The sequence below is a fragment of the Lutra lutra genome, chromosome 13 (genome assembly GCF_902655055.1).
Source record: "Lutra lutra chromosome 13, mLutLut1.2, whole genome shotgun sequence".
NCBI classification, from domain to species: domain Eukaryota; kingdom Metazoa; phylum Chordata; class Mammalia; order Carnivora; family Mustelidae; genus Lutra; species Lutra lutra.
The window spans coordinates 3569195-3580353 of record NC_062290.1 but is presented as its reverse complement, the minus strand read 5'-3'; the positions used below and the strand labels follow the sequence as shown (position 1 = coordinate 3580353).

At 61.7% G+C, this 11159-nt stretch overlaps 1 protein-coding gene across 1 annotated transcript; it reads left to right on the top strand.

The window, feature by feature from the left end:
• The first annotated feature begins 2620 nt into the window (after positions 1-2620).
• LOC125083719 (NUT family member 2G-like) lies at positions 2621-10867 on the top strand. Its single transcript, XM_047700566.1, has 9 exons — positions 2621-2687; positions 3085-3225; positions 4476-5175; positions 6074-6202; positions 6590-6729; positions 7179-7474; positions 8195-8311; positions 8679-9177; positions 10566-10867. The coding sequence occupies exons 1-9, from the start codon at positions 2657-2659 to the stop codon at positions 10865-10867; spliced, it is 2355 nt and encodes a 784-aa protein (XP_047556522.1). The 5' UTR covers positions 2621-2656.
• The last annotated feature ends 292 nt before the right edge of the window (positions 10868-11159 follow it).

Genomic DNA, 11159 nt, shown 5'->3' with positions numbered 1-11159 from the left:
TTCCCAGACTTTCCCCGGGGCACAGCCTGTACACAACAGGTTTCTTGGCGGAGCTGCTCAGTGACTGTGAGCGTCGTCCACACAGCTTTCCTCGCAAGGCTCGTCTTCCGCCTTGGGTCGGCACGCGCCTGTTTCAGGTGACCTAGCAGGCGGCGTGGCCGCAGTTTTGCTCTGCCCTCCCTCCTCTTCTGGAATATCGAAGAACTTCAGTGCGCGTGAAAAAAGGATGCAACGGATTGCCCTGACTTTGTGTGACATTTTTGGAAGAAGCTTCAATCATGCCATCTCTTTCCAGTCCGTTGCCAGAGGAGGGCTGTTTCCGGGCACCGCGGACCTCGCGAGCGTCGCACGGCCCACCTCCAAGTGCACGGGAAGAAGACTCCACAGCACACAAGCCTGCTGTCTCGCCTTCTGCCAGTGTCCTCTGACTGGGTGGAGGTCATGGCCCTTCGCAGACCTGTGAGCCCTGTCCAGAGATGGCTCTCTCTGAGCAGTCACTACAGGCATGCTCAGAGACCAGCACGGGAAGGATTTCTGGTGGTGCCTTCCACCACCGGTCTTCCCAAATTGCATTTGGGCGAATTTGATTCCATCTGCTTCTGGGCTGTAGGATTTTGAAGCAGTACAGAAGTGGTTGCAGAATTGAGCCGAGATCCTTTTCCCACAGTGCCACTTTTGTATCAGTGGCCCCGGGAAGGCTCCCTCAGATCCTACATCTGAGCCATGAGTGAGAATCTTGTGGCAACTTGACGGAATGACAGGACAAGGGCAGGAAGCAGGAAGGAGGTGCTTTCGCCAGGTGCAGCAGTTTCCGTCGGCATCTCTCTAACGGGAAGTCGGCTGGAAATCATTTCAGGCTTCCCAAGATAAGAGCTCAAGGCCTGAGAAATGTCTCCAAGTTGTTTCTTTTTCCAGTCCCCAACACGGATCTTTGAAATTAAGTTCCCTGAGATTTGCCTGAATTGCTCTCAGCTCATGTCCCCAGCTAAGATCAAGGAAGCGTGCGTGGAGCAGCTGCGGGAGAGAACAGGCAGGGGTGTGTGTGGAGGGCCACGTGAGGGCTGCATAGGGTGAAAGGCCTGGGAAGTGTCCCATAGGGCCACACCATGCAGCTCCCTTCCTTCAGGTGGCTGGTGGGACGCTCCTGAAGTATTCCATATCAATATTGCCTAGACCTAGTCACGGGGTGTGTTGGGAGAACACTTAAAATCATGAGGAAATGGGGCAGGAATTGAGAAGTGACTTGTTCCACAACTGTAACACGGGGTGAGGGGGAGAAGCAGCCCAGGCCCTGGGCTCACAGTCCATGGCCCTTCCCCTTCAAAATGGCCCCAGGTTCCTTTTCACCCAACAGTGGTCTTTGGAGTCGGCTTTCCTTTGAGGAGGGTGGAGGGAGGCAAGAAGGGTTTCAGCGCCTTAACCAAAAGGAGTTCTTGTTCAGTGCCAGTTCAGAGCGGAGCCATCCTTCTCACGCTCCCTTTCCTTCCCCAACACCCTGCTGTCGTAGGAACTCTGCCGTCATGGCGGTGGGAATGAGGCTTGTCTCCCGAGACATCTGGCTTCAGCCTCTGAAGTTCTCAGCCCTCATCACCCTTGGCCCATTTCCTGACAGTCCTCTCTTCTCACAAGGAAAACACCAATCAATGCTCCTTCGCATCACTGTGTTCCCAATAAACTGACATTGACGTGAACCATGAAGATAAGAGTCCGTGAGATTTTGAAGGGGTGCTACCATGATTCCCACGTACATGGGACCCCATTCAGTGTGAGCCTGGATTCCAAAGAACGAGGGTCTACCATTTGCAAGCCCAGAGCAGGGCTTCCAGGCTCAGAGTGGCCGGCCAGCCCTTAGAGGAAGCTGGTTGTGTGAGTGGGAAATGGATAGGAGTGGATACCCCAGGAGGCTTTGTCTCAAGGGGCACATCCATTTCATGAGCAGGGATTGTAACGGCTCAAAAAACCAGGGCTATCGGGTCTTTCTATGCCCCTTCGAAGTAAGAAAGGGGAAGATCTATGCCTTCTTTCTGTCCTCACCCCCACTAAGCCTAGACACTCAGTGATATATGATGGCTCTTCCAAATTCCAAATCATTCAAAGAGCCCGCAGATACTGTGTGTGTGTGTGTGTGTGTGTGTGTGTGTACACAAATGAGCTTTGCAGTGAAGCCGAGATAGCACTCTGGAGTGTTCATATCCAAGATCTTTTTCTCACAGGTAAGGGACTAATAATAACTGGGTACGTTACACATTTTTGGTAGAGATGCCAGATAAAATAGAGAATCCCACCTCAATGCAAAATTAGATAAAGGGGGGAAAGATCTGCATGAAAAGTGTATCTCAAATATTGCATGGGACACAACTCTTGTGAACGCTGATTCCATGTTTATCTGCGATCCTAATTTAATTGAGTGTCCATTATTGTTATTTGCTAAAATTGGCCACCCCATTCGATGGGGCCCTCCGAATTTTAGAGGACTGTAGCACTTCTTCTGGGAATCTAGCCCCCAGAAAGGAGGAGAGGAGCCACATTACCAGGACAAGAAGAATCACTGTGCATATCCACACACATTTTGGGACCTCTCTCAACCTTCAACCGGAGAGAAATAGGCTTTCATTCTTCAAGAAACGAAGGGCGTACATTGACTTTTTGAGGCACAATGCATCTCTCTGAAGATCTAAAAGACACAGGTAACCCTGGGTTCCTGGGAGAAAGGGGCCGGGTTGCCAGGAGTAGGAGGTGGGAGGAAGAGGCGCCCCTGCGCAGCCCCTGTTGAAGGAGTCAAGAGCCAGGTAGGAAGCAGAGCGGGTGGAGGGACACGAGCCGAGGTCTCTGGACACAAAATCGAGCCAAGGAGCACCGGGTCACACCTTGGTGCGGTGAATCTGGAAAACAGTGTCTGAACTGCCTGGAAAGGCGCGCGCCCCAACTGTGCTGCCCCTGCATCGTTCGAAAGGAACCTGGGGTTCTGGCCCACCTGCCAGAGCCCGACTCATGGAATGTCTCCCCACCCCAGCCAGGGCAGGGGCCCTCCGCCCCTCCCCCGCCACAGAATGTCATGAAGTCCTGCGTTCTCGCCCTGTTTAGATTCAAACTTTTCCGTCCTTGGCTTGGGTCCCGACTGTCTCCTGGAGCAGCTCACCGTGTGGGGCCCGGACCTGACTTTCCTCAGTGTGGAGGCTGCCAGGCGGCGGCGTCCTCTGCCTGTGGGGATGGCTTTACAAGGAGGTGAGCCTTTGGCTTGGGTTGGACGTGTCAGGGCCCAGGCCACCCCTGAAGTCCTCGGGATTCAAATGTGACGCCGGCCAGGGGCACTCCGGTGGGGTTAGGCAGAGGAAGGGAGCGCACTGGACCCCCAAGGACAGCTGGCCTGGGGGCCGAGAGGCCGGGAGTCTGCAGAAACCTGCAAGGACCTTGGGGAGGGGCTCCTTGGAGGTGGGTCAGGCCCTGTCGGGGGAAACGCCCTGTGTGTGGAGAAAGGACGGCGGCCGTCTCGCCGACTCCCTCCGGGGGCACACGCCTCCTTGGGCAGTTTGCAGGGAGAGGTGGGAGTGTGTCCTGCCGGCGGCGCGGGCCGGGGCAGGCGGAGAGGCGGTCTTAGCCAGAACGTCGTTGCATGGGGCTGTGTGCGGCCAAGTGTGCAGTGTCGTGTCCTCCCCGAGACCTGGGCCGGTGGTCACTCCGAGCCCACGTGTCCGCAGGCCACGGAGGCCTTGTCTTGGGTTCAGCAGGGTCGGGGCACCGGGAGGCCTCAAGGTAGGGCTCGGGTTCCTCAGCCGCTCTGGGTCGCTCTCCCTCTTGAGGAAACGCAGTTCCCACCTGCTTCCTCTTGTCCTGTTTTCTGGGCTGCTGGACCCTGGCCCTGTGTCCGGGGTGTGTGGATGGTTCTGAGACGGGCTTACCGCAGGGTTTGGGGGGAGCTTTCCTGGCAGAGATCCAGGTCAAGCGTTCTTGTTCGGTTGTGCTGGGCCGGGAAGGAGAGGGTGGGATTCCCAGGGAGCGTCGGGAACGGGAAGGCTGGCGGGAGAGGGGCCCGAATGGTTCAGACGCTGTCCGTTCACAGAGGCCCTACAGGTGCCTAGGAGGGACCTTGCAGAAGGTCCCCAGCTGCCAGGGGGCCCGCTGAGGCCACTTCCCACAGGTCAGGGGTCCAGCCAGGCCCACGTCTTGGGAGGCAGCCCGTGAGGCTGGAGAGTCGTGTCTGGGGGGTCCGTGGGTGGTTCTCAGAGGCAGTGCTGGCCCAACCGCCTGTGCAGACAGGATGTCGTGGTGGGAGGGGCGGGGGCGGGAGTTCCCTGCGGGAGGCCAGAGCATGGACATCACTCTCGGACACTGGCAAACCGCACCTTTTCCCGTGATGCCCCTCACGCGATGCCACGGGATTCACTGCTCTGCTCCCCGGGGCTAAGGGGGCCCCGGGTCCTCCCTCCCGGCTGCGGGTTCTCTGACCCCATCCGGCCCTTTCCTTCTGTCCACAGCATCTGCAGTGCTGGGACCCCATGTGGCCACGGACCCAGGAGCCTCCCTGTCTGCTTTCATGGCACGGCCCTTCCCCACACCCACTGCCGGCGCCCCTCACCGGCCACTGTGGGGGCAGCACCCGCCGCCCCTCATGACCCCGCCATTCCCTCCTGGTGGCCCCCTGGTGCTGCCAGCTTTCTCCAGGACTCCGCTGGTGGCAGGAGAGGCTGGCCTCGGCCCCAATGGGACTGGGACCTGCAATGTCATTGTGCAGGTCCGGTCAGAACAGGGGTGCTCAGTGACCCCCCAGACTCAGACCATCGTCCTCACTCAGGCCCCCCTCAGCTGGAGTGCTCCAGGGGCCCTCTGTGGGGGTGCTGCGTGTCCCGCACCCCTCTTCGTGACAGCCTCTGCGGTGGAGACCAGCATGCCTGCCTCGGCCCATGGGGGCTCCCAGGCTGGCAAGGGAGGCTCGGCCCCAAGCCTTCCACCTCCGGCTCAGCCCCCAGCCGCGCAGCTGACCACCGTCGTGCCCCCAGTCGACGCCAGGCCACAGCCTCACGGAGCTTCCAGGAGCCGGACCACGGCCTCGCCCGAGGACTCCTGTAACCCCAAGAGTGTTTACGAGAACTTCCGGCGCTGGCAGCGCTTCAAGTCGCTGGCCCGGAGGCACCTCCCGCAGAGCCCCGACGCAGAAGCTCTCTCCTGCTTTCTCATGTGAGTGGCCTCTGCTCTCTGCTCTCCTGCAGCCCTCACGCAAGCCCACCTTGGGGCGCGCACACAGGGCGGTGATCTAGGGCCGCTGGGAAGAAGGGCTGCGGCCGGGTCCCTGCTCTAGGAAGGCACGTTCTGGTCCAGGACACCTTTCAGTCACGCATCTCAACTGACATTGGGGTGGTGGTGGTGGGGGGGGTTGTCCAGCCAACCTGTCCCTTCCAGAGACATCACGGTGACATTCGCCGGGGACTCACAGGCAGAGAGGGTCCGGGTGTCAGAGGAGGGCCTGTGGTTTGGGTGCCGCGCTCTCTGTCACCCTGCCTCCTGGGAACATGGGCCTGGGGCATCTCACGGCCAGGGGGCCAGCGCAGCAGAGGAGGCTTGGGACGTGCAGGGCCCGCAGAGGTCCTGTGCGGGCCCCACCCTCGCTGTCCCAGAGGATCCCTCAGAACGGGAGGGGAGGGAGCAGAGGTGGTGCAGGGGTGAGGGTGTGGGATCCTTCCTGCAGAGGTCTGACCAGGCAGGCCCGACCATGGCATCTGGGGTCCCTCCCGAACACGGGGTGATGGCACTTCCTGCAGAGGCTGGACTCATTGCTGGGTACCTTAATGTCCGCGAGTATTATTACTCTGAGAGGCAGAGTCCAGAAGGACTGACTTGCCAGGCCACCACGTCCCTGCTCCTGTCAGTGGACAGTCAGCCTGGAGCCCAGGGCCCAGGGCTGGTGTGGTGGGAGGCGCTGACCGTGGTGGTTGAGAAGGTGGATTGGCACACCCCGAAACCCCCTGTCACCTGCCAGCACTCGGTCATGCTGGGTGGGGGACACGGGCTCCAGAGGACCCGGGGCAGGCTGGGGGTGACCGGACGGCAGCTGGCCCCTGACCCCGACGGCTTACAGCCCGGTGCTGCGGTCCCTGGCGCGCCTGAAGCCCACGATGACGCTGGAAGAGGGAGTGTGGCGGGCCGTGCAGGAGTGGCAGAGCAGAAGCAACTTTGACCGCTTGATCTACTACGAGATGGCGGGAAAGTGAGTCAGGGTCTCTGGCCCGGGGCTGCTGGGCGAGTGGGCCGGGGGCAGGGTCTGGCTGTGCTGATGCTCGCTTGTCCCAGAGGGCCGCCCTCCCCACCTCCCTGGCGGTTCCACCCTCCCTTGCTCTGGACCCACCGCTGCCTCCACCAGAAGGTCTCAGGACGGGGTTGGGGAACCTGAGGCCGCCTCGCCTGGGGTCGGACTCCCTCCGAGGGGGTTGTGGAGGCGATGCGCCGGACAGCCCGCCTGCTGCCTCCTTGGTGGCCGGGGCCACGGCTGTCCCTCCAAGGCCCCGCCTCTCCCGGTCCCTCAACCTGCTGCTGGCCTTGCTGGCTCCAGGGCCGGGCCCCCTCCTCAGTGCGGCCTGGGCCTCCTCACCCCCAGGTTCATGGAGTTCGAGATGGAGGAGGAGATGCAGATGCAGAAGTTACAGTGGGTGAAGGTGGCCCAGGGCCTGCCTCCCCCAGCGCCCCCGAAGCCTGAACGGCGGGGGCCCCCAGCCGCGGAAGCGGGCCCGCAGCCAGGTAAGGCCCCCGCATTCCCATGACAGCTGGTGGACCGTGGCAGTGGGGGCCGAGGGAAGGCCTCTGTCCCTGTGTCGTGTCTGCTCCCACAAGGGGACATTGTCTGGCCTTTGACCAGAGCAGCCGGGGGTCTCAGCTGCCCTTTGTCAGGACGGGTATTGACCGAGTGAATTTCTTGACTCCTCTCCCCACGCCTGTCAGAGGACCCGGCACAAAGTCTGCCTGGGAAGTGGGCTGTGGGGAGACCCTTGGAGGATCGGTGGGTCCGCCCTGGCTCACGTGGCTGGCTGTGAGACACTCCTCCTCCCGGCTCTGCCAGTCCCACGGTGCCCACAGCTTCCGGTGGCCCTGACCCAGCCCCCAGGGACATCAGTGTCCCCCAAACTCTGCCCTCCCGATGCTCTGCCGGAGCCCCTCACGCCTCCTCCCTCCTTCCCGCTCTGCCTCAGCGTGCGTTCCCAGGAAGGCGGGTTCCAGGGCCCAGCCCTCCCGCCAGCAGCCACGCAGACCCCCGCGGCGCCCGGAGAGCAAGGCGCCCAAGGAGATCCCTCCAGAGGCTGTGAGAGAGTACGTGGACATCATGGAGGGGCTGCTGGGGCCTGGCCACTCGGCCCCGGGGGGCCCGGCAGGTGAATGCGGAGAGGATGGAAAGGAGCCACAGCAGAATGAGGCCGCGACCTACCCGGACCCGGGTCTCCTGAGCTACATTGACGAGCTGTGTTCCCAGGAAGACTTCGTCACCAAGGTGCGCTGGCCCGCAGCCTGGTGTCTGGAAGATTCCAGGGATTGGCACTCCAACGCCCAGATCGGGACTGAGCTCAGGCCTTTGGCATTAAGCTCTTTCCTTGTTCCTGGGCTGTGTGTGCATGTGTGTGTGCATACTTGTGTATTTGCCTGTGTACATGCAGGCATGTCTGTATACTTCTGTGCGTGCAGGCATGTGTGCACACATGCCCAAGCATCGTGTTTGTGTGTATGTTTGTTTGTACCCGTGCATACCCGTGTCTGTGTGCGTAGAGGCCTGTGTGTGTGTATTTGTGCCTTGTGTGGATGTCTTTGTGTATGTCCGCATGTGGTCCTGTGTGTCTGCTCACGTGTGTGTCTGCCTAGGGGTATGTCCTTTGTGTCTCTGAGAGTGCACGTATGTTTTGGGGGTGTTTGTGTGTGTGTGTGTGTGTGTGTGTGTGTGTGTGCATGCCCAGGTTTTGTCTCTCTGTGTACATATATGTGTGAATGTGTGTCTGCACATGTGCATGCGTGTGTGTGTGTGTGTGTGTGAGAGAGAGAGAGAGAGAGAGTGAGAGAGAGAGAGAGAGAGTGGGGCCAGTGACTGTAACGTTAAAACCTCTCCCACCATCTGGAGAAGGATGGGTGAGTCTTTACTTTCCCACATTTCCTGCAGACCCTCCTGGCTCACAGGGGGCTCCCTGCCAAGTATGACCCCAGCCTCTTTCCTCTGTCCCAGGTGGAGGCAGTCATCCACCCCTGCTTCCTGGCGGAACTGCTGTCCTCGGAACCACAGCTGGACCTCCTGGCCCTGGCTGAGAAACTGGAGCAGGAGGAAGGACTCAGCCTTGCAGAGGTGAGCCAGGGGAAGGACGGGTTCCAGGCAAGCTGGGGGATGGAGGGGACCCAGGCGATGCAGGGGGGGGGAGTGGGGTCCCAGGTGAGCCCGAGGAGGGGACTCCAAAACAAAGACCCACATGACTCTGTGCCCCCTTTGCTTCTTGCGAATCACAGCACTGGGGAGGCCAGCGTCGGGTGGGCACAGAGCCGAGAATGGGAAGTGGAAGATGGGGAGCCTGGGAAGGGAGGGAGGGAGGAACGCAGGGGGATGACAGCAGAGCCACAGCCTCGTGGGTCACCCTCCCTTCCTCTCCCAGTGCCACTGTCCCATCCCCCCATCTCACTGGCCTATGCTGGCCAGTCACTCTCACCTCCTTCCTCAGCTGGTGGAGAAACGACTGATGGCCTTGAATACGGAGGAGGGTGTGCAGGCACCCCCACGCCTCTGCGCAGCCCGGTCGGGCCCCACGCCTGAGCACGAGACCGGTCCCGGGAAGGGGCTGGGGGTCAGCGACAAAGCCTGCCCAGCAGACACTGACGGCCAGGACCTTCAGAGGCACGGCCGAGCACAGACACACCTGTCGGGGCCCAGAGCCTTTGCTCTCTCTCCCGGACGACAGGAGTCCCCTGCACCTCGAGCTGGACGTGTCCCCTCCCCTCCCCAGGGTCAAAGGTGCGCCTACCCTGGACTGGGCCCCAGGGATGCCCCGGTTCTCAGAGAGGCCCCTCCTGCTAGGGACACTCGAGGGCTGGCAGATGGGTCCAGTGAGGACGAGGAGGAGCTCCCCAGCCTGGCCTTCCTCCTGGCCTCTCAGCACAGCCTGCTGCCCTGGGGGCTCTCCCAGAGTCCCGCTCCTGCCTCAGTCATCCCCAGCCCTGGCGGTTGGGGGCCACGGGGGGCTCCACGGGCCCCCTCTCCTCAGAGAATAGGCCTCGGCCCGGCCACCCCCCCAGCTACAAAGTCCAGGAAGCGGGCTCTGTGTGAGGGTCCTGCCTCTGTGGCGAAGACGCCCCTGCCTGGGGCCAACCTCAGGGTGTCTGGGAGGCCGGCCTTGGCTGTGGGGCTGGTTCACCCCTCACAGCCTGCAAAGAGAAGGTGTGACTCCTTGGTCACAGGGAGGAGAAGGAAGCGTCACTGCAGCCAGTAGGGAGAAGTGGGCCTGCCCTCCAGGGCCGGCACACCCCGGGGACCCCAAGGAGCCTAGGGGGTCCTTCTCGTCCTGGTGCTGATCCTGATTGTGGGAGGGAGGGAGGGAGGGAGGGAGGGAGGGGAGGAGGGAGGGAGGAAGGGAGATCCTAAGGGAGGTCGGGAGGGAGGGAGGGAGGGAGGGAGGGAGGGAGGTCATGACCGTGGGGGCAGGGTGGCAGCAGCCCACTGGGGCACCGTGTGTAAATGGGGAATAAAGTTAGTTTTGTGGTTAACGCTCTGGGCCACTGTCTTCCTCCTGGCGTGTGGGCTGCCGCCGGGAGAGGGTTCCCCACGGGATGGAAGGGCCTGAGAGGGGCTTCCTGGGGCTCCCGTCACCATCCGGACCCCTGAGCGTCCAGGGATGGGGAGCCCTCTGCACCACGACCGTTTTTGAGAATGAAGTCCGCAGACAGCCCCATCTTCCGGAGCTCCCTCTGCCTCCCCGAAGCTTCCGCCACGGGTCCGACTGGGCGGGTGGTCCTCAGCTCCCGCAGGGCTCCCTGTGCGGGGCCTGAGGAGACGGGCTCTGGGCCTGGGGCTCGTGGTAGCTGGAGTGTCTTCTGGTCCCAGTGGGATCACCGAAATAGGAGGGCCAGTGGGGGATCCTCCCAATCCCAGTGAGGACAGACACGGGGCATGGATGAGGGCAGATGGGGGCACTGGCCACGGTGTGCACGCAGGAACCACAGCTGTGGCGCAGGCGGCAAGTCCCGTGGCGGGATTTCTGGACAGGGCCATCTTCTCCAACCATGCAGGGAGGTGACCCTGCTGCCCCCCACAACTGCCCTGCACCTCCCAGTCCGCCCACCTCCCCTCAGTAGGAGTGCTGGTCCCTTCCAGCCCCTACCCCTGTCCCACCCAGATGCTCTGATCCAAGGAGCCAGCACCCAGGCCCTCACCGGCCTCCACCCCAGCCACGGCCTCCTCTCCAGGTTCTAGATTCTCGTGGCTTTTCCGGGTTTGGTGAGGCCCCTACAGCACTCAGCACTCCCAGATGTGCTGTTCCTGCAAGCAGGATGGGGCCAAGGCCATCCAGGTCCAAGGGACACCTGGCCCTCTGCTTCCCTCCTCCCGACCCCAGCAAAGAGTTTGGTGAAGAAAGGAACTCATGCCGGCGTCCTCATCCCGCTGCAGAGAATCCGCAGGCCACCCCACAGGGGCTCCTCCCTCTCCAGGCAGGCGGCTCTGGAGTGCTCCCCACCCTCCTGCCCCTTCCTGAAGCAGAGGTTTCCTCTTGGTCGCACTCCCCAGCGGCTGCCCCTCCCTGTCCAGCTGGGCCTCACAGAGAGGAAGGGGCTCAGGGGCCCAACCAGACCCAAACAGAGGGCCCCCCCCCCCCGTGCCTGTCACCCCGCCGTGTCCCTGTCCGTGGTGTGCGCCTAGCGGGCGCTGGATGCTAATGGCATCCGGGAAGATTTGCCTCTTTTCCTTGGAAAATAGAAGGTCTGTGCAGCGGGAAGGAAATTAAGTGGAGAAACGTTTCAGATTTTTATGGCGGCCAACCTTCCTCGCCACAGAAACACTTAGGAGAGGTGACAGCTTGCGGGGACGGTGTGGCAGGGCCAAATCAGGAGGGAGCTCCCAGGAAGTGAGGACGAATCTGCGGTGAGGACCAGGTCATCCGGGCCCCTGGGGAAGTCCCGGTGCTCACCCAGAGCGGGCCCAGCTGTGCTCT